We start from the raw sequence: 23,417 nt of genomic DNA, 5'->3' as shown, positions 1-23,417 counted from the left end.
GAGCTCTGAGCAACAGCAGTTCGAGTCCAGCCCGAGCTGAGCAGCCGCTGAGCTGCCAACAGGTAGCAGGATGGCTCAGCTAAAAAAAAAAAAAACCAAAACAAAAATATGACTAGTAAAGGTATCACAGATGATTTAATTTTTTAGGCCATTCATGGTTTATATATATATAACAATAATTAAAGAACTTGATTTTATTAGATCTACTGTATTAGCTTTTGTCAAATGATCTTCCCTCACTCCCTATACCAATACTGTGTTTCCATCTTTCTCTCAGATACCAGTTAGAAATAGGGGGACAATATTACATTTTCCCCTTTAGAAACACACATTATATATAGAGTTCTGGGGTCTAGAAGTTTGAAAACACTTTGAAAATACGCTTCTTAGAATTAATAAAATGAAAACGTAAAGGCCAAAATGAAAAATCTATAGTGGCAAATGAGTTTTAATCTTGGCATGAACTCATCCCTGGACCTCCACCCTCTGCAGGTAGTTTTTCAGGGTGTCATCAGCTGATCGAATATCTTTCATTTACTATAATAACTAACACATGGTGTGTGCTCTAAAGAAGTTAACAAATGAGCTGGGGGGTACATGAGTAATTGCCTGTGATATAAACGTGCTCACATGCTAATGGAGAGCTGTACAAAGTGTCAGAGAAGCACAGTGCCAGGAGGCACAGGAGAGGACAGAAGAGGTGACATTTGATCAGGGCCTTGGAAAAGGTCTAGGATTTCTCGCAACTTCAGCAAATAAAGGCAATATCAGTTTAAAATGTAAAGAAGTGTGTGGTTTTTTTTTTAAATGAACAAATACAGATCGTGTCCACAGTACATATTTTAAAAACTCAGGCATGTAGAAAAGGATCTCAGCAGCGGTTAACACTTGATGAGTATTGTTGACCAGTTCTTCTAAAGAGTTCAGAGAATAGAGTGTCCCTGTAGACCTTAAGTAGACTTCTTTCTGTTATGGAATACAAAAGACGGCAAGTTTTGCTTGCACAACTGCCAGGTCATTTAAATAAAGTGTCTATACATAGTAACAATTCTGCTGTTAAGGTAATAACCTGTCAGATGGGCCAGAATCTTTGTTACTCAGTCAAGAAATTCTCTCCCTTAACCTAGACTATGCTAGAAATTCATTGACAAATTCTTGCTCTTTGGGTTTTGTTTCCCCCCCCCAGAATTCAGGCAGACCACTTCCCAATCCTTTGCACTTTCTTTTTGTGGGCTTATTAATGTCTTTGATTAGGCTTCATCTTCCTTTCACATCAGTTCTATTCTAATTATGCCTCCTGAGGCAACCTTTTAGTTATTTTGCTTGAGTTTCCACAAAAGTCGTTGCTTGGTTGGGGGAATAGCCAGTTTCTGTAAAGCAGTAGGTTTTCAAACGTGGCTGCGCATCAGAATTTATTTGGGGAGAAAGATAAAAACACAGAGTACAGGGGTTCTGTAAATTTGGGTGGCATTTTGACACTACTTTTAATAGCTTACCATGCAATTTTGCTGCCCCTCCAGTTTTAGGATGGACTGTTTTAAGACAGTTTCTCAAACTTTAATGAGTGTATGAATCACCTGAAACATTTGAGAAACTGCAAATCCTAATTTAGTAGGTGTGGGGTGGGGCCTGAGATTTGAATTTCTCTCAAGCGTCATAGGTAGTGCTAATCAGATTTTCAGTGATGTGTATTAATTTTTACTCATCTAAATTTCAGAGGGATGACTTTTCTAATTTCTTGGGCAGTGGTTCTCAAAGTGTGGGCTTCAGACCAGCACAATTAGTATCTCCTTGTTAGAAATGCAAATTCTGAGATTCTGTCTTAGACCTATTGAATCAGAAGCTATTTTAATCAGAATCAGCCCTCAAGGTGATTCTGATGTACAGAGTTTGAGGACCACTGTTCTAGGACTTCTCACTATAGTTTTCTATTTACTTACATAGTGAGGACTAAAAACACATTTGCAACATCAACAAATAATGTAAAAACATCATTTCCTTGTGTAATTGCATGGGCTAGCACTTCAAAATGACTATTTCTTTCAACAAATACACCTTACTATGTGCCAGCATCTGTTGACAGCAATAAGCAACATAGACACAACTCTCTGCCCTTAAGGAGATTACATTCTAGTAGTGATGTTAACTAGTAGCTCACACACACACACACACACACACACACACACACACACACACACTCACACTCATCCATAAGCAATAATTTTGTATGGTTTCCAATTGTTTATCCTTGTGTAGCAATTTTTGTGTTTGTTTCATGGTATTTTTGTTTTTTGTTTTTCTTTTTAAAGCATTAAAAAAATATTTGTATTGGGGATTATTGGGGAACAGTGTATTTCTCCAGGACCCATCAGCTCCAAGTCAAGTAGTTGTTTCACTCTAGTTGTGGAGGGCGCACCTCAGTGGCCCACGTGGGAATTGAACCAGCAGCTTTGGTGTTATGAGCACTGTGTTCTGCGCTGTTAACCACTTGAGCTAACCGTCCATACCATGGTGTTTTTGTTTTTAAGATTGATCCATGCTGACATATGTAGCCCGGAATTACTTAAGATTGCTTTTTAGAATTGTATCAAATGAATGTTCCACAATTTAACCATTCCCCGGTTGATGCACATTTTGGTTGTTTCCAGCTTGATTGACTGTTTGCTTTTATAGACAATATCGAGTGTTCTGCAAGTGCAAAAGGAAAGCTTCTCTAGAGAAATGTTTTTCAAATTGTGGGCTGCATGTTTTAAAAGCAGAAAGAGAATAGAATAGAAGGTATTAGAATAGGATAGAAAAGAAGATATTAGTGTAAGGCAGATAATAAGAGTAGTGTTTTGTAGAACTTTATTCTGGGATGACTGTGTACTGGATTGAGATGTAATATGTATTTCTTACTTTGGGTCATGGATAAAATGGTTGCAAACTCGCTTGGTTTCATATACAACCTTAACTTATCACTGAATTGCTCTTCAGGGTGGGGGTACCAGTTCATAGTACCATTGGTGGTATACTGTTGTATCTGTTTTTCTCCATTCTTCTCCAAAGTTTGTTTCACTGAACTTTTAAATTTTGGTCCATCAGTGAGTATGAATCAGTATCTCATTGTGGTTTTACTTTGCCTTTTCCTGATAACTAGTGAGATTGACTTTAATCCTTTTTTTAAAATACAGAAAAATTAATTTATCTGCTAGATATTAGATCAATGTTGAAAATGGTAATGAGCGTAATCCTCAATGGCATATTAAATAACATTTCCATGAATGGTTGAAATGAGTTGACTTGCTTAATTAAACACTAACGACTGACAGTTGAGAGGCTTAAGTGGTTTAATTTTGAGTTTTCTCTTTATACACTATAATCTATGCTCATTTCTGTAAACTTGAATCTTTGAATTTGGCATAATCTTATGTTTGTATTCATACAAGACCATCAGTAGCCATTAGTAACAGCATCATTTTATTGACTTGAATGTTAATTTTTTATGTTTGATAGATACCTGACCAATATTTTTATTTTAAAATATTATAATAAAATATATGCATGTAATATTAAAAAATATAAAAAGGTGAAAATTAGTCTTTTCCTATTCCCTAGTTCTCCTTCCCAGAAGCAACTATTAATACTTTAAAAAGATTTATATGAGCTTTTAGACATACATATCATTGCCCCTTTTTCTTTTTTATTTTAAAGATTTTATTGGGGAGTTGGGGGAGGGGAACAGTGTTGGGGAATTGGGGAAGGGGAACAGCCAAGTTGTTGTCCTTCAATCTTCGTTGTGGAGGGCACCAGTTGCCATCTGGCTTCCTGCCGGCAGCTTGTGGCCTCTAAGCCCAAGGTGCTGTGTTCACTCTTACTTGTGGGTGGGTGGAGTAGCCACCATCCCATGCGGGAGTTGAACCAGCAGCCTTGTTGTTAAGAGCGCACGCTCTATCCACTGAGCCACCCAGGCGGCAGCTGAGCTCAAGGTGCCAAGTTCAGTCTTAGTTGAAGGTGGGCGTAGCCCACCATGGAACAGGCAATCTTGTTGTTACACCAGCTGAGCCATCCTGCCACCTATTGGCAGCTCAGCGACAGCTCAGCTCACACTCAGCGTCACTGATCCATGTGGGAATCGAACTGGCAACCTTGTTGCTCAGAGCTCACGCTCTTAAGCCAACTCTTAACCAACTGAGCCACTCAGCCGGCCCTGCCCTTTTTCTTTTGTTTCTAATTTTTTTCTCAAATGGTATTCTGATCATTGTTTTGTAGCTGTCTTTTTATCTTAAAGATTTTTAATTTAGCACATATGAATTTTACTTTGTTCTTTTCAACTGCTAGATTGGATTCCATTGTGTAGATGTATCATAGTTCATAATTCATGTAAGTATTGATGGGTATTTAGGTTCAAAAGAAAAATACAACACACAAAACTTCAGCTTTTATAAACTATCACATTAATTATTTTTGTACTTAAATTCATGTGTGTGTATATCTGTAGGATAAATTTCAGGAGGTAGAATTGTATCAAAGGGATATTCTACTCTATCTAACAGTGTCATATACTGTTTTAATCAGTACTCTTATTTGCAAGTGACAGAAAACTGACATGTTCACTTAAGCAAAAAGGGAAATGGTTTTTGTTTATGTGACTGGAAAATTCAAAGGACAAATTCCAACAGGACTCAAGAGTTATTAATACTTACCTCTCACTTCTGCTTCTTTCTGTCATCCTCATTCCCCTCTTCATAAGGGTGGGTTAGTCTCAGATAGCTTCTGGCCACCTTCATGGAAAGACAGCTTCAGAGCACTTGTCACTCAGCGCCTAGTAGAAAGTCCCAGGCAGACTCGCTGGTCTGCCCTGGGTCCCGCTGCACTCCAGCGATCAAGAGATGGAGTACTCACGTGGTGTGAAGGAAGGGAAATTCTCTAAAGGGTTCGTGATGCTCGGCCAATGCTTTCAATAGGAGAAATACGCCACATTTTCTTTGGCATAAGAGTTGGGTGTTCAGCTGGGGAAATGGAGTAGATACCATGAAGACATAACTTACACAGTAATGTATGGTTCAAAGAAGGCTGCAAGAATTCAGAAGAATGGGGGAGGGAGGGTGGAATTAGAATAATCTTTTGAAGGAAGTGGTATAGAGTTAAATCCCAGGGTGTTGGTGTTATATTCCATACCAGTTGATTTCTTTCTCCATAAAGGTTACTTTTATCTGTTGTTTTTTGTTGTTGTTCTCACAACCATACTCTGAATCTAAGTCTTTATCTTCTGGGTAGTTGTACAAGATGCCCTGCCTCCCGTCTGTTCCCCCTGTCCTAGTCATTCTGGAACATTCTACTTATGTCCCTGCCCTGCTAAGAAAACCTGTGCCAACCCTCATTACTTCCCGAATAAAATACTGTACAAACTCCTAAACCTAACATTCTAGGACCTCTGTGTTCTGATCCTGGAGCCGCTTTTCTCCAGCCTTTCCTTCTATAATCCTTTATTTGGATTCTCTTTGACAGTGTTTTGCATAAACAGCTGAGAGGAACACGAGAACTGTTTCTATAAGCATTTTTGTCTCATTGTTTCTTCTACTCTCTTATTGGAGGGTATTCTTCTAGTTTAGTCTTCTATTTTACTCCTTTTCTGATTTTGTTCATTTATGTCCCATGATTTCCAGAAGACAGGGGAATGGACTGGATTACCCATCATGATGCTTACTAGTATGGTAATTTGGTGATTTAGTTGAATGTTTGAAAACTGCACCTGTGTAGATGGTGTCACTTTTGCGAAGTTTGCTAAGGTGGAGGAGGCTTTTTTCTCACTGTATAGGCTCACCAGCAATGTCTGGCCCAGAGTGATCCCTTGGACTTGTTTCTACAGAAATTGATGGGTACATGCTTATTTGGGAAATCTCCTTTCCAGTGAATGACTAGTTGGGGTGCCTTGTATAAATGAAAAGATCTCGTCTTTTTATATATTCTTTAGCATGCTTTCTTCTCCTGGTACTGTGTACCATTTTAGTTTGCCCATGAGCATAATGAGAGTAAATTAGGGGGCAGGGAGAGGGCACAGCAGTGGGGTTGGGAGGAGACAGTTAAGATGGTACCAGCAACCCAAAATTATGGTTAATAAAACTTAATGTACAAAAATGAATTTAATGTTAATTGATCTCATTAAAATTATTTCTGATACTTAAAAATACATTTCCTATACTGAAAACATTAGGAGAAACTTGTTTCTTTCAATATGTTTTCTTATTTATGCTGTAGGGCTTATAAACTGTCTCATAGACTTGTTCAGAGGATTAAATGAGATATATGTGATTGTTATAAACTAAGCTCTCAAATGCTACACACACACATACATACATACATACATACATACATACATACATACATACATATATTCCTGGACATCACATCTCATAAATTAGGGAACAGGTCTCCAAAGTTGCTTAACTGACTGCTAAAAAAATGTAGACTGTTGTCTGCTTCCTAGGTGAGGCTTCCAACCCCCTTATTTTCTCCCAGTATTAGAACTCTACTGCTCTCTTCCTTCCTCCTCCTTACGTCTTCCTTTCTATCTCACCCCTAACCTTCATGGTGGAACTCCCCGTTTGGCTCTTAGGAAGCCCTTCTGGCAGAGGAAAAGGGGTGCTACACCAGAGAGTTTCCTGTTGGGTTGTTGAGAGGCATTTCTGTATTGTAGCTAACACGGTGTGAGACCTGTTATCTTACATGGAGATGTTTTTTCTCATCTATGTTCTTGTCAGATCTTTCACAGATATGCTTTAAAAAAAAAAATCGTGGTGACGTGTAAACCAGTTAACCTCTCTAGGTAATTGAGAGCTGATTATAACTAATTTTTTTTTCCTTCTAGTTTGGAATATAATGGGAAAACTTGGAATCTAGATTTTTCTATAGACCTAAAAAATGAAACTAAATCATTGCTTCTTGATATTATTTTAACTTGACAGTTATTACAAATATGCATTTTTATCTTTCGAGGCATGTATCCAAATAGGAAAAACTGGAAAACCCTTCATTTGTAGAATAATACATTGATTTGTAATTATACCATTTGTTTATTTACAGGTAGGCGAAAACCCAGAGTACATCGGCCTCGTTCTCCAATTTTGGAAGAAAAGGACATCCCGCCCCTTGAGTTTCCCAAGTCCTCTGAGGATTTAATGGTGCCTAATGAGCATATAATGAATGTTATTGCCATTTATGAGGTACTGCGGAACTTTGGCACTGTTTTAAGGTTATCTCCTTTTCGCTTTGAGGACTTTTGTGCAGCCTTGGTGAGTCAAGAGCAGTGTACACTTATGGCGGAGATGCACGTTGTGCTTTTGAAAGCAGTGTTGCGTGAAGAAGATACTTCCAATACTACCTTTGGACCCGCTGATCTGAAAGACAGTGTTAACTCCACGCTGTATTTCATTGATGGGATGACGTGGCCCGAGGTGCTGCGGGTGTACTGTGAGAGCGATAAGGAGTACCATCATGTTCTTCCTTACCAAGAGGCAGATGACTATCCTTATGGACCAGTGGAGAACAAAATCAAAGTTCTGCAGTTCTTAGTCGATCAGTTTCTTACCACAAATATTGCTCGTGAGGAACTGATGTCTGAAGGGGTAATCCAGTATGATGACCATTGTAGGGTTTGTCACAAACTTGGGGATTTGCTTTGCTGTGAGACGTGTTCAGCCGTATACCATTTGGAATGTGTGAAGCCACCTCTCGAGGAGGTGCCGGAGGATGAGTGGCAGTGTGAGGTCTGTGTGGCACATAAGGTGCCTGGTGTGACTGACTGCGTTGCTGAAATCCAAAAAAACAAACCATATATTCGACATGAACCTATTGGATATGACAGAAGTCGGAGGAAATACTGGTTCTTAAACCGAAGACTCATAATGTAAGTAAATCTGGTATTAATTTTTGTACGTATTTAAAATTAAGCTGGTTTACTTCATGATTGATGTAGCAGAGCTATGCTGCTGATGTGAGCTGAACCTTTGTGATTTAATGAGTTGTATAGTTAAATAATTTCTAACTTGAAAGAGTATGTACATTAAAAGTTTTTAAAATTTTATTTATTTTTAGATTTTTTTTAATTTTTATTGGGGAATTGGAGGGATGGGAACAGTGCTGGGGAATTGGGGGAAGGAAACAGACAAGTTGCTGTCGTTTTGTTCTTCAGTCTAGTTGTGGAGGACGTTGCTTCACTGGCCCAAGTTGGCACCATCATTGCGCTCTTCCCAGGCGAGGCAGATCAGTCGCCGGCTTCTGGACACTGCGGCTGCTGGCCGCTCAGGCTGGCTGCTGGCTACATATGGTAGCCCATGGCAACCCACCGCCACAGGGGCTGCAGCCTATGGTTGCCGGCGACTCACAGCAGCCCAGCTCCAGGTTGAGCTGCTGTTCAGCATCTTAGCTGTGGAGGGCAGTGTCACTGACCCTTATATGTGACCCTCATATCCGAACCGGGGCCCTCTGGCGTCCTAAGCCAGTTCTTAACCATTGCGCCACTTGGCCGGCCCAGTTTTAAAAATTTTTAAAAGAAAGCAGAGTGTATGAAAAAGCAAAATAGACAGCATTGTGTTCAATACAAAATAGACAGCACTGTGTTCTAGGATAGGAACTTGAACATCACTAGGCAGAAGACCACCATGGTCCTTCCCCAGTTACATTTCCTACAGTCCATCCTGAGGTAATCTGCACCCTCACGTTGGTGTTAGGATTTCCTTTCTTTTTTTTTAAGATTTTTTATTGGAGAATTGGGGAAGGGGAGCAGTGTTGGGGAATTGGAGGAGGGGAACAGCCACATTGTTGTCCTTCACTCTTAGTTGTGGAGGGTTCAGCTAGCTCAGCTCCAAGTCTAGTCGCCATCGGCTGCCCGTCGGCAGTTCGTGGCTGCTCAGCTCAAGGTGCCGTGTTCAATCTTAGTTGCAGGTGGGCATAACCCACCATCCCATGCGGGAGTGGAACCAGAAACCTTGTTGGAAGCACATGCTCTCACCAGCTGAGCCATCTGGCCACCTGGTGGCAACTCAGCGGCAGCTCAGCTCAGGCGCAGCTTGCGCTCTTAACCAACTGAACCACTTGGCTGGCCCGGTGTTAGGATTTTCTTGCTGCTCTTTTTAGTTTTACTTTATGTAAAATGGAGCAGAAAGAACAAACCAGCTGTCTAAGGAAAGATCGGCTCTACCATGATTATTATTATCATTATTATTATTATTTAAAGATTTTATTGGGAAATTGGGGGAGGGGAACAGCGCTGGGGAATCGGGGGAAGGGGAACAGACAAGTTACTGTCCTTTTCTTCAGTCTAGTTGTGGAGGACGTTGCTTCACTGGCCGATGTTGGTATTATCATTGCGCTCTTCCTGGGTGAGGCAGATTGGTCACCGGCCTCTGAATGGCCACTCACAGTAGCTTATGGCAGCCCACTGCAGCCTGTGTCATTACCGGCAACTCTCGGCAGCCCAGCTCCAGGTTGAGCTGTTGTTCACCATCTTAGCTGTAGAAGACGCAGTGTCACTGGCCCTCATGTGGGATCCGAACCAGGGTCCTGCTGCTCAGAGCTGGCGTTCCAAGCCAACTCTTAACCAACGTGCCATTCGGCTGGCCCAGCTCTGCCATTATTGGTTGCAGTCCCCCAGGAGAAGATAAGCCCAGCACACTCATAGTCATAGTCTGGCTTCTGCTTCCCTGAGAGTTTTCAAGAGACCCTTCCAGGCAGGTCAGTGGGAAGATCGGGAGGCAGTCTGGGAAAGTAGAGGGTTTTACCTCAGTCAGGGTGTTTGGCAGTGTTGTAGTGTGGACTTGGTTTTGGACATCCTGTGGAAATTTGATCAGAGACAGTGGGCTACTTTGTATTTTCAGCTTCTGATGTTTTCAGAGTTGTCTTCTAACTCAGAATTAGGTCAATCAGAAAATCTGTGGTGGGATGAAATGAATGTCAGAGCAGGACATGGAGAAGAGAGAGAGCAGGAACATTACCTGTCCAAGGTCAAGCCAAGCCAGGTAGAGATAAGTATCGTAGCCAGGCTCACCCTTGGTTTATAAAGATGGTACTGAGTAAGCAGACATTTTCAGAATTTTGTGCAGTTGTCTTTTTGCAGCTGCTATTGAGAAATTTGAATCCATTCATTGATTCTTTGTATATGACTGGTTTTGACTTATCTGGAAATTTATAGAATCTTCTCTTTGCCTCCAGTGTTCTACAGTTTTAGAGTGATAATGTGTGGGTCTGTTTTAATTCACTGGGTATTTGGTGGGCACCTTCAGTCTGGTAGTTGAATCCTTTGGTTCTGAAGCCTTTTCTTGAGGACTTTTTCCTCTCCTTTTTCCTGTTATATTTATCTTGAACTATTATTTTATTGAATGTTGGACTTCCTATTTTGGTCTTCTGATTTTCTTATCTTTTCTCTTCAGCTTTCCTCTTTGTAGTTTTTCCTCTTTGGTTGGGCGTGTGTGTGTGTGTGTATGTGTGTGTGTCTTTTTCTAGATGTCCTTATCTTGATCTTCCAGCCTTACTATTTAGTTTTTCTTTTCCGCTATCATATTTTAAAATTTTTCTTAGAGCTCTGTTGTTTCTAGAATCTTCCTCATTTTTAAAAAAAAAAATAAAACCTTGGTTTTGTTTTATTGGATATAAAATTTTCTCTTTTCTTAGGATATTACTAATGTTTTTTTTGTGTGTTTTCCTTCTGTGCATAGTCTCTGTTTCTTCTGAATTGCTCTTCCTGATGTTTGTTTTGGTCTGTCTCTCTCATCTTCAGATGTCTATTAATCCTTAATTTTCTGCTCCTGATTAACATTGTGGGATTATGCAGTGATTGGAAGCTCTGAGCAAGTGGGTAGGCCTTATCAATTTTGAGCTTAACTGTTGGTTGGGTTTTCCTAATCTGTTGGGAATCCCTGATGTCACTATCTTTAGTCCTTCCTCTTGAACTGGTCAAATGGCCCAGGGAGGCCTTTTCTGGTGTCCTACTTGGAGCATGAGGGTCTGGCTGGCTGAGTGGTGGAAGTGGGCTGCACTTAACATTCATACAGTATTTACTCTATGTATAGCCACTCAGTGCCTTGCTTTTCTGTACAGTACCTTTGTTCACACCTGCGCCTTTAGTACCCTGACCCTGGTCCAGTTTTATTTCCGAGACTAAACCTTTAATGGCCTGAAGAGGATGGGTGGTCTGGGCATCTACTCCTTAAACAGCTTTCAAGCAGTTCCGTGCTGTACGTCCTGCTCTCCTTTTCAGCGCCTTTTGAGGACTGTGATAGTCAGCTCTCAGCTTCACGCTTTTGGTTTTGGATTGGGCTTTCTTGGCTCTGCTACGGCAGTTAGTTATTATTTGTCCACCTGCTTTTCTGCTTTCAAAAATTTTCTTGTTGTCTTGTTTTCTCTTTGTGGGTTTATATCTTTAAAATTATGAGGTGTGATAAAAAACTATGGTGAATGCTGCTGCTGAGTGGAAAGGCAGGATTCTTCAATATGGGATGCGGTGTGTCGAACCTTAGTAACAGTGTTTGACAAGTTTCAGCTTGTTCGGTGCAATCAGTCGGATGTGAACTACAGTTGAGAGAAGGTGGTTTTCAAATGTGCCGTAAATCATTCTCCATCATGACAACACTCCATGTCACACATCACTTCTGGTCTGGCAATTTCTGTCAAATAAAAACATTACGGTGTGTCCTCATCCACCTTATTCACTGGATCAGGCACCGTGGAACTTTTGACTCTTCCCCAAAGTAAAAACGACCATGAAAGGTAAATGTTTTTAATTGATTCAGAACATCGAGACAGCCACAACAGCACAACTAAAGACGCTTACGAAAGAGGACTTCCAGAACTGCTTCAGAAAGTGGCAAGAATGATGGGATAAGTGTATTCAAAGTGAGGGGGAGTATTTTGAGGAGGATTAATGGCAATATGTCTTTTACTATAAATTTTTTTTAAAAATTGAAACATTCACTGTATTTTTTGATCACACCTTATATTTCTTTAGCAATTTTAAGAGGGTTTCAGGAGGGAGCAGAATGTGATGTGTGGATTCAGTCTATTACCTTAATCCAGGAACTGATTTGAGAATCAGCATATAAAGTTTTATATACTGTTGGTTTGGATCAGTTATTTAAAAAAATTTTGTGTAATTTCTTTCCTTGCCCCTCACCTTGCAAATATCTGGTCATGTTGTTTATTGTGCTTTTTAAAATTTTTTTTACATCTTGCTATGGAGGTGGTAGCATGAAAACTTTCGTTAGCAAAGTCATTGCAAATGGTGAGGTAACTGTAACCACATTTTGGTTTGAAGTTGAAGAATGTATTTCATTTTAAGTGAAAAGTCTTTGACACTGCCTATTCGGGAACCTGGTGCTTGTAATCGCTGTAGACAGTCAGCAGTTAACAGACCATGTACCCTGAGTCTCAAATCCCCTCCCAAATGGGCTCAGAGTCATCAGGATTGCTGTGAATAAATTAGGAAGTAAATGAAAGTTATTCCATGCTGCTCTTCTCCCATTCCTATGCTTCCCTTCCCTATCCTGCCTTTCCTTTTGGATGTTCATTTGCACTGACTCTCACTTCCTGTGCTGCCCTTTCTGGCTGGAGAGAGGCCAAAGGTGCTTTGTCCACATATAGTCAGGCCTTGCCATCTGTAAAGCTTATTACACAATAATCAAAGGTGAAGGCCTTGGTTTTAGGATTTTAGATCAAGGTGGAACTAGTTGGTGATGGGTTAGTAAAACTAGCCAACAGCAACATTTATTGGGCACTTAATATGTCCCTCACAAGTGTTAAAAACATTTTATTTATTTAGTTTTTTTTTAACTTAAATTTATTGGAGTGACATTGCTTAATAAAATTATGTAGGCTTCAAATGTACAATTCTATAATCCATCATCTGTGTATTGCTTTGTGTGCTCACCACCCAAAGTCAAATCTCCTTCCGTCACCATATGTGTGACTCCTTTACCCTTTTCTACCTCCTCCTATCCTCTCCTTTTCCTCTGGTAACTACTAAACTGTTGCCTGTGTCTATGAGCTTTTGCTTTCAGTTTTATATCCCACATGTGAGTGAAGTCATATAGTTCTCAACATTTTATGTCTGGCTTATTTTGTTTAGCATGATAATCTCGAGATCCATCCATGTTGTAGCAAATGGCAGTGTTTTATCTTTTTTTATGTCCAAGTAGTATTCCTTGTGTATATGTACCACATCTTCTTTATCCAATCATCTGTCAAAAGACACTTTGGTTGTTTCCATGTCTTGGCCACCATAAGTAGTGTTGCTTTATGGGTAAATGTTTTCAGATATTTAGGGTATATAATATACCCAGAAGAGGGATTGCTGTTTTATGATACTTCTATTTGTAATTTTTTTTTAAAGGATTGTTTTGGTTTTTTTTTTAAGATTTTTATTGGGGAATTGGGGGAAGGGGAGCAGATAAGTTGCTGACTTTTTGTTCTTCGGTCTAGTTGTGGAGGACGTTGCTTCACTGGCCCAAGTTGGCACCATCATTGCGCTCTTCCCGGGCGAGGCAGATCAGTCGCCGGCTTCTGGACGGCCGCTCACAGCGGCTGCTGGCCACACATGGTAGCCCATGGCAACCCACTGCAGCAGGGGCTGCAGCCTACGCCGTCGCCGGCGACTCACGGCAGCCCAGCTCCAGGTTGAGCTGTTGTTCAGCATCTTAGCTGTAGAGGGCAGTGTCACTGGCCCTCGTATGTGGGATCCGAACCGGGCCCTCTGGCATCCCAAGCCAGCTCTTAACCAATGCGCCACTCAGCTGTCCCCCTATTTGTAATTTTTTGAGGAACCTCCATACTGTTTTCCATAGTGGCTGTACTAGTTTACATTCCCACCAGCAGTGTATGAGGGTTTCTTTTCCCCTACAACCTCTCCAACAGTTGTTATTACTTGTCTTGTTAACAGCCATTCTAACAGGTGTGAGGTGGTATCTCACTGTGGTTTTCTTTTTTTTTTTTTAAGCTGAGCCATCCTGCCACCAGTTGGCAGCTCAGCTCAGGCCGGGTATCGAACCGCTGTTGCTCAGAGCTCAAACTCTTGAGCGAGCTCTTAACCAACAGAGCCACTTGGCCGGCCCTCACTGTGGTTTTCATTTGCATTTCCCTAATAGCTAGTGAAGCTGAGCATTTTTTCATGTATTTGTTGGCTGTTTGTGTGTCTTCTTGGAAGAAGTGTAAGTTCAGATCCTCTGCCTATTTTTTAATTGGGTTATTTGAGTTTTTGTTGTTGTTGAGTTGTACGAGTTCTTTATATATTTTGGATATTAGCTCCTTATCAGAGGTGTTGTTCGCAAATATCATCTCCCATTTGGTTGATTGCCTCTTTGTTTGGTTGATGGTTTCTGTTGTAGTGCAGAAGCTTTTTAATTTGATATAGTTCCCTTCATTTATTTTTGCTTTTACTTCACTTGCCTTTGAGGTCAAATTCATAAAACCCTCCCTGAGACTAAGGTCCATAAGTTTAGTACTTACGTTTAATATAGATTCTTCTCATTCATCCTTACAAGAACCCAGTAAACAGGTACTATTTTTGTCTGCATTTTGTAGATGAAAGGACCGAAGCTCTGAGAGGTTAAATAATTTGCCGTGGGACTTGCCCAAGACTCTATATGGCTGGTAGGAAGTGGGACCTGGAATTTTTTTTTCAGAACCTGTTTATAAAAATATTTTCAATAACTAATTTTATACGGTAGTGGTTTCCAAGCCATCATCTTGAGAAGTCTGCGACTTGCAGGGTTTTTAGCTGTTAATATAAATGCTTATTATAACTGGGGAGGGGAGGGAGATAGTATAATGGTTTTTGCTATATCTGGGCTGGGTATTTCTGAGATCTTTAAAAATTTGAGACAAAGGCATTTTTTAGAAACTACAAAATAAATTAAGTGGCATTCCAAAAGAGTTTTGTTTGTTGATAAGTCAGCATCATTATATAAAACAACACTCAGATGAAGACCTTTTGAATGTAGTTAAGTAAGTGCAAACCTTTGAAATTACATGAGTCCAAGGATTTAGGAAGTTACTTTTGAAGTTGTGGATGAATTTGTGGTACATTATTGATGAAATGAAATAATCTACTTTTCTAAATTGAACAGCAAAATTCTTTAAGTTATATGTTTGGCAGTGAAACTATTGATTTAAATTTATTTGCTTAAAGATTTAATCATAGTGCCTCAAATTGCTTTTCTAAATGCATGATAAAGTATACAAAATTTAATGAAGATTTCAGACAAATAAGGATATCTTTTTTCATGCTTTGACATTTTTATTATTTTCTTTGTAAAATCAAATGTGACACTTTAAATATCATTGTTAGTGATAACTAAGTATTTCTTGTCACTAATTTGAGTAAACCTGAAAGATTTTACATCTTTATAAAGTTGGATGAAAACAGTTTCAGTTGAAGTGCCCCCTTGTGGTAGATTATATGTATACTTCTGGTGAAAATTTGGTAGCCATGTCAACTGCCCAGTTCACAGTATGTGGAGATTTGGTATATGCTCTTCCTGGGAGCCCAGAAGCTTAAAATGATGAATCATTATCATGGGGCAGGAAACAGTTTTTAATTGTATTGCTGGTAGTTTGTAGAAATTAAGTTTTTCCATTATTAGTTTTGTTTAATACTTAAAAACATGCTTTTTTGTGTGTGTTATCAAAGCACATAATAAAAGAAAGGTTACTTATAGTTTATAGTCCACCTGAGGAACCAGGATACTGGATAAATAATTTAGAGATTGATTTTAATCCAATATGTAAGAGAGCCAATCTTTCTTAAATATTGCTTTCATCCTGTCAACCTTTTGCTCTGAAATTGAGACTTTTAGTAAAATAGGAACTGCCAAATTAGATTAGGACCTTTTTCTCTCCATCTCCGTCCTGAATAAAATTACCTTGGACACGTCATTTTAAAACTGTATTTTTTCATTTTCCAAGTGAACTAAATTACTCTTTTTAATCTACACAGCTTTCTACCTGCCTCTCCCCATCCTAGCTGGAAGCTACCTTTTTATTTGCTGGCTTAGTTGCCATCAAACGTATATCTATACTCCTCCTGCCCATGTCCAGTTCTGTATGTCCAGCAGCCTCCTGGCCATGTCCACAGAGCAGGCACCTCAAACACAACATATTTGCAATGGATCTCATCACTTCCCCCATCACCTACCCTTCATCCGGTATTCCCAGCTTAGTAAATGGGATCACCATCCTACCAGCTGCTCAAACTGGAAACCTGAGAATAGTCTTTTGTCCTATATTGTTTGTTATGCCTTTTACTTACCTCTTAAATACTGAATCACTTTCTCTCCATTCTCACTGTCCCTACCATATAACAAGCTGACATCACCTTGATTAGACTAGTTTATTAACCTCCAGACTGATCTATATATAGCTCCCCATCCCCCAAGTCTGTTCACTGTTCCATAGCTGGATGATTTTTGAAATAGCTAATCTGATCAGGTCTCCTTTCCCCCCAAGTTGAAAACACTTTCAATTATCCCCATTTGCTCTTAACAGAAAGTCCACAGGTCCCTAACTTTGTACATTTAATTTTCTTGCTTCCCACCACCCAAAAACAAAATAAATAAAAAGCAAACTAAAACACCCAAAAAAACTTTTGGCTAACATATCCTTTAAGTCTTGGCCTATTTATTGCCATTTCTTAGGGCTTTCTTTCTCTGAACCTTTCTCCTTCTTGCGCCACGAAAGACTTCTTTTTTTTAATACCAAACCTCACTTGTAATTATTTGTCTTAAGGTAGATATCACATACTTCATAAGATGAAGAAAATAATAACACCTCTGTACATTGCACCCATGAGGTGCTGGCAGTGTTCTAAGCACTTTACATATTTTAATTCAACTCCCCCCAACAGCGTTTTATGTAAGTACTGTCACCCATTTTTCAGATGGAGAAGTTGCAGCATAGAGAGGGTAAGTAATGTATTCCATGTCACACAACTATCAATAGTAAGTGGCGGAGTCAGGCCTCAGTCCCATGCAACCTGGATCCAGAGTGTGTGCTCCTAACCTCCTTGGGCTGCCTGACCTAGCGTGGTCTTTACTTGCTGAATCCCTAGCTGCATTAGTGTCCTGTGGCTGCTATAGCAAAATACCAAAAAGTGGGGGGCAGAAATTTATTCTCGCACAGCTCTGGCAGCTGGAAGCCTAAAATCAAGGTGTCAGCGGGGCCGGGCTCCCTCCAGAAGCTCTAAGAACAAATCCTTTCTTGCCTCGTCCAGCTCCTGGTGCCCCACGTGTGCCTCGGCTTGTTGGCAGCACAACTCCAACCTCTGCCTACCTCTGTCTCCCCAAGGCAGGCTAGGCCTTTTCCATCAAGTACCTCACATTCTTCCAGCCTTGCCCCATCACTCAATTCCAAAGCCACTTGCACATTTTTAGGTGTTTTGTTGAACAACACTCCATTTCCTGGCACCAAAATCTGTATTAGTTTCCTAGGGCGGCCATAACACATTACCATAAACTGAATCATGTAAGACAAGATTTTATTCTCTCATGAGTCTGGTAGCCAGAAATCTGAAATCACTGTGAAAGGATTGGTTCTTTCTGGAGAATCCAGGGGCCCTTTCCATGCCTCCCTTCTAGCTTCTGGTGGCTGCTGGCAATCCTTGATGTTTCTTGGCCTGTGGAGAGATGCAGCACTGGAACCTCTGCCTCCGTCTTTACATCACCCTCTCCATGTGTCTCTCTGTCCTCTCTTATAAGGCCAGTAGTTCTTGGATTTAGGCCTTACATCAAATCCAGAATGATTTCATCTCAAGATCCTTAGCTCATTACATATGCAAAGACCCTATTTCCAAATAAGGTCACATTCTAAGGTTTCAGGTGGGCATGACTTTTGGGGACCTGCTATTCAACCCAGTTACACTAGTGTTCTTTATTCTTAGTTTCTGTGAGTTTAGAAGCGAAACACAAAACTTACTGTTAATCATTAACCTCTTGCTTATCTTGCCAAAGTAGAAGCCGAACTTTAAAATGTAGACATATGAATGTTTGCTGAAAAGTTAGTTTTTTGACAAATGTTTTCATTCCAGTCTGTCCTTTCCTGCCATACTATGGGCTCCTTGAGCTGAGCAGTGTCTGTAGGGAAGCTGTGCCGGTTTGGGTGTGCACATGGAACATTGTAGGGACCGAGTTTCTGTGGAAAGCACATTCTAACCCCAAAACCAAATATATTGGGTCGTCGGGAAAGTCATGACATTTTTCTATGTTTTTCAATGCAAAAATGTGTCATGACTTTCTCGACGACCCAATGCATACGGATCTGTGTATATTTATATGAGAAAGCTGCTGTCGTCACTTTTACAATTAGAACAAATAATTTTCATTATGTAAACTGTAAATATGCTCAAATGCATAAGTATTAAGACAATTTTTCTTTGAAAGCGTTAGCAGTATTGCTTGCTTTTTGTTACTTTATGCTTTTAAAAAATTCATCCTTCTACATGTAGCTCCAAGAAGAAAAACAAATATCAGTGTTAAGTATTATCTTTGATTAGGAGAATAAAAAATAATTCTTGCGTGTCACATTTTTAGAGGGACATTGACAAGCTATACATTTAAGGGAAGAATGTCAGGATAATGAAGACTCTGGAAAACATATTGTATGAGGAGTGACTAAAGTATTTGAGCATATTTGACCTGAAAAGAAAACACAGAGTAAAATTACAGATGTTGTGAAAGATTTGAAAGACTGCATGTGGAGGAGGTGTTAGGTTTATATCACAAAACTCTAGCGGGCAGGACCAGGACTAGTTGGTGGGTGTATTAGGTTTGCATCATCTCGTTAAAAAGAAAAACTTCCCAAAAGAGCGATTCCAGTCTAGAACAGACTGCAATATGAGGTAGTGAGTTCTCTGTTAAGGTGAAAATTAAGATTAAAATTAAAAGTAACTGTTCTTTGTTAAGACGGAAGTTATGCAGATGCCAGCATGGACTAAGTTGGCTGTTAAGGGACCCTTTCAATAGTCTGTGAGTTGCTTGAAAAAAATGGACAGAATGTCCATTTAATTACATTTGTTCCCATAGCATCTCATTTTCATGTTGACATCGTATGCTTGTAAACTGCGTTTTCTACACAGAAAACATTTTTACGTAGAATGTTTTTCTTGTTCCATTGAAATATTTAGGTATTTCTGAATAAAGAGGAAAAAGCAAACAGTTAAAGAATTCAACATCTTTATAAAAGGGGAAATCCTAAAGATTGATATTTTAGAAAATAAAGTATCAGGCAGTGCTGTAACTCTTATAGCTCAGTCAAAGCTCACTAAGTACTTGCTGATTTGATATTGTCACTTAATTAGATTTTTTATTTGATATTGCCTTTTGAAAGCTTCTTATTAATCTTTTTTTATTAGAGGACTCTGACATCTTTAACATTGTTAATTGGAATAGACTAATGTCTTAGTCCAAAAAGGCAGTAGAAATACCCATTATAGAGTGAAATCTAGAGCCAATTTAAAAAATGATTCTCAGAAATTGTAAAAAGCTTTTAATAGAAATTTACTAATCTCATATGCCAGCAGATGCTGATCTGAAAGAGAAAAGCAACCCTTTATTAATCTTCATTTCTTTAAAATTATTGACAATGTTTATATCCTTTTATTTATCCATCATTTAATATATCGCTTCTTTCTTCGGAATTACTTAATGACTCATTCCTGAAATTTTGCTAAGTTTGTATTTATTTACTACCTTAATAGTAACAGTATTTTTATTGATCACCAGTGATGTGCTTAGGCACTATGATAGATGTCTTATTTATTATAATAGCTTTAATTGTTCCAGTGGCTCTGAAAACAGGTACTGTTATGGTAAATAAAGTGTCCCAGAGGCTCAGGGAGGTTGTGGCGTGTCCACGGTCTCATATCTATCTCATAAGTGACCGAGCCCATTTAAAGCCATATCTTTTTTGAAACCCAGTTCTTTCAACTCCATGAGTTTGCCCTTGAGTAGACAGGAAAGTTAGACTCTTTCTCATTAAGTACCTCGCACACACTCCTGAATTTCTTTTGAATGAGAGAAGAAATACAATCACTTGTGTTAGTCTCTAAGTCTGGCCCTAGACGTTAATTTGCCTTGTGTTTTTAGTTAGTGACCATGCATCCCTGTTGGAGTCTGTTCCTCTGTTACAAGAGAACGGGAGCATTGGAGAGACTAAAGCTGAAAAGGAAGTTTCTCTCCAGCTTGAGAGAAACTCATTTCCATAAGAAAATAAGAAAGATGAGACATTCTCCACTGAGATGACTCCTTCAAGGACCAGAACTTAGAGCCTTTACACCATTTTTATGGAAATACTTCTCAGCTTTATTGTAATGTGGACCTGCTCTGGACGGGCCATGTACTGAATATAGTTAAATTTTTCTGGTTAAAATTCTGCATATCACATTGTTCCACTGATGATCTGAAAGTTGATTAAAATGTAGCCAAGACTGTCTGCCACCAAGTACTCACATGCCCTGAACCCTGAGGTCCTGTTTCTCTGGGTCATTTTTTTAGATAACCTTTGCTGCTGTACTAGTTCCTCACCCCACTACTACTCATAATTATTTTATCTTAAGCTGCTGTGGGACAGGAAATCAGAATAATTAGAGGTTGTGCAAATGAAATAAGAGTAACTTGAGTTTGAATGAGACTTGAAGGGATTTCTTGTCTGTATATTGAGCAAATATATTGAGCTTTAGTGCACAAACTTTGTTACATATTTTAACTTTCATTGAACAGATGAAAGCGTCACATAAGTGCCATTGTGTCTAACATAGAAAATGTTACTGTACCTTTCTTAAACAGAGAAGAAGATACAGAAAATGAAAACGAAAAGAAAATTTGGTACTACAGCACAAAGGTCCAGCTTGCAGAATTAATGGACTGCCTAGACAAAGATTATTGGGAAGCAGAACTCTGCAAAGTTCTGGAAGAAATGCGGGAAGAAATCCACCGGCACATGGACATAACCGAAGACCTGACCAATAAGGCTCGGGGCAGTAACAAATCCTTTCTGGCGGCAGCTAACGGTGAGAGAGAAGGAAGCGTTTTCATTTTACTTCTTGTTACATTTGAGATAAACTCTGGGTATGAAATCACTACAGAATTTGAAAATTACTATCAAGTGTGTATATTTTACTTGAATTCTCTGTGTTTTATTTTCCCAAACGAACCTTTTTCATCCTAATAGGAATTAGGGATGCTATGCATTTTAGTGTATTGTATCTTGGCCTGGTCATTACTTATAATCCCCCCATTTTTTTTTTAATCCAAGTATCTTATTAAGCCTTTTTGGGAATCATTTTTAATTATGAGAAATAATATTGTTTTAAAGTTTATTCTTTGATTTATTATTTTAAGTAAGACTTTTAATTTTAGAATAGTTTTAGAATTACAGAAAAGTTGCTCAGATAGTACAGAGAGTTCCATGTACCCTGCCCCGGGTTTCTTGTTACTAATAACATCTTTACTGCAGTACATTTGTCATAACTAATGCACCAATACTGATACATTGTAATAAATTAAGTCTATACTTCATTCAGATTTCCTTAGTTTTTATGGAATGGTGCTTTTTCTGTCTCATATTCCCATCCAGGACATCACATTATATTTAGTTATCATACCTCGTTAGGTTCCTCTAGACTGCCACAGTTTCTCAGTCTTTTTTTATTTTGGATGACCTTGACAGGTTTGAGGAGTACTACTGGTCAGGCATTTAGTAGAATGCCCTCAATATGGGTTTATCTCAGGTTCTTCTCTTAGCCTGGGGTTACGCATTTTGGGGAGGAAGACCACAGAGGTGAAGTGCCATTCTCATCATCATATAAAGACTACATGCTATGAGCATGACTTACACTCACAGTGTTAACTTTGATCATATGGTTGAGGTAGTGTTTGTCAGGCTTCTCCATTATAAAATTATTCCTCCTACCTGCTCTTTGCTTTTGGGAAGAAAGTCACTTTGCACAGCCCACATTTAGGGGTTGGAGTGTTACGTCTCACCTCCTTCAGGGAGCAGTTATTTATATATAAATATAAAAATTATTTGGGATTTTTCTGTACAAGAGATATGTCTATTCTACATTCGTTTATTCAGTCATTTATTTACATCAGTATAGACTTTTGGATATTTATTTTATAATTTGGGTTATATATTAATTATTACCTTACTGATTTTATTGCTCAACTTTCTGCTTTCAAAAATCCTTTGCATTTTAAAAGATAATAAGATGCCCGTGACTTTTTTTTTCGTTAAAGATTTTTATTGGGGAATTGGGGAGGGAACAGCGTTGGGGAAGGGGAACAGACAAGTTGCTGTTCTTTGGTTCTTCAGTCTAGTTGTGGAGGACGTTGCTTCACTGGCCCATGTTGGTATTATGATCATTGCGCTCTTCCCGGCTGAGGCAGTCGCTTACCGGCCTTGGGACAGCCGCTCACGGTGGCTCAGGGCAGCTCACGAAAACTCACACCAGGTACCGGCCAGCCCCACAGCCTACGCCATCACGGGTGACTCACAGCAGACCATCTCCAGGTCGAGCTGTTATTCACCATCTTAGCTGTAGAGGGTGCAGCGTCACTGACCCTGATGTGGGATCTGAACCGGCAGCCCCGTTGTTCACCATCTAAACTGTAGAGGGTGCAGTGTCACTGGCCCATGTGGGATCCGAACCGGTAGCCCTGCTGCTCAGAGCTCACACTCCCAAACCAACTGTTAACCAACGAGTCACTCAGCCGGCCCGGCCCCCATGATATTTTCTAAAAGCTGTAAGTAGTACAAAAAGTTATCCAGTGAAAAATAAACCTGTGACCTTCATAATTCCATTTCACCTTCTTTTTTCCAGAGACAACCATTATTGCCATTTAAAAAAATCCTACCAGATATGCTCTGTGCATGTTTCATAAGTATCACCAGTATTTTCTAATAGTACCTTTTAATCTTAACTTAGATGAAATGATTATGTATGACTCTGAAAGTTTAACTGCCTGGTTCTACTCTTCTACATATGTTGGGTTGTTGGAAAAGTCATGACGTATTTTTTCTATGTTTTTCGTTGCAAAACTGTATCGTGACTTTTCCAATAACCCAATATTATCTGATAAACATATATACCTATTGATTTTCCCCATTCTCCATTTACTGAAAAAAAAGTCTCCATTTTCTTAAAGTAGAATTGTCCAAGCTTTGTCCATTGGGAGCTTTTTCAGGTGAGTTGTGTGTCCTTTAAAGACACTTCATTCATTCATTCACTCATTCATTCATTCATCCAGCACTTTCTCTTTCCAGCACTACAAGATGCTCCAGGCTCCTGTTGTGTTTTCTGTGCCCCAGCCTTAGAATGCACTCTAAGGAGTCTTCGTTCTTTTTTATTGGAGAATGATATTTAGAAGCCATGATCTGGGGGCTAGGTATACTCGTTA

The 23,417-nt window shown here is 39.4% G+C and overlaps 1 protein-coding gene across 1 annotated transcript in view; it reads left to right on the top strand.

The window, feature by feature from the left end:
- The window catches only part of BPTF (bromodomain PHD finger transcription factor), a 167,386-nt gene that overhangs the window by 36,650 nt on the left and 107,319 nt on the right, over window positions 1-23,417 (top strand). Inside the window, exons 2-3 of the mRNA XM_019637646.1 lie at window positions 7,066-7,888; window positions 20,805-21,028. Of these exons, the coding sequence (XP_019493191.1) occupies window positions 7,066-7,888; window positions 20,805-21,028 (1,047 nt within the window). The remainder of the gene's footprint in view (window positions 1-7,065; window positions 7,889-20,804; window positions 21,029-23,417) is intronic.

This window comes from Hipposideros armiger, unplaced genomic scaffold, assembly GCF_001890085.2.
Source record: "Hipposideros armiger isolate ML-2016 unplaced genomic scaffold, ASM189008v1 scaffold_34, whole genome shotgun sequence".
NCBI lineage: Eukaryota > Metazoa > Chordata > Mammalia > Chiroptera > Hipposideridae > Hipposideros > Hipposideros armiger.
This window is presented reverse-complemented; position numbering and strand designations above follow the sequence as displayed.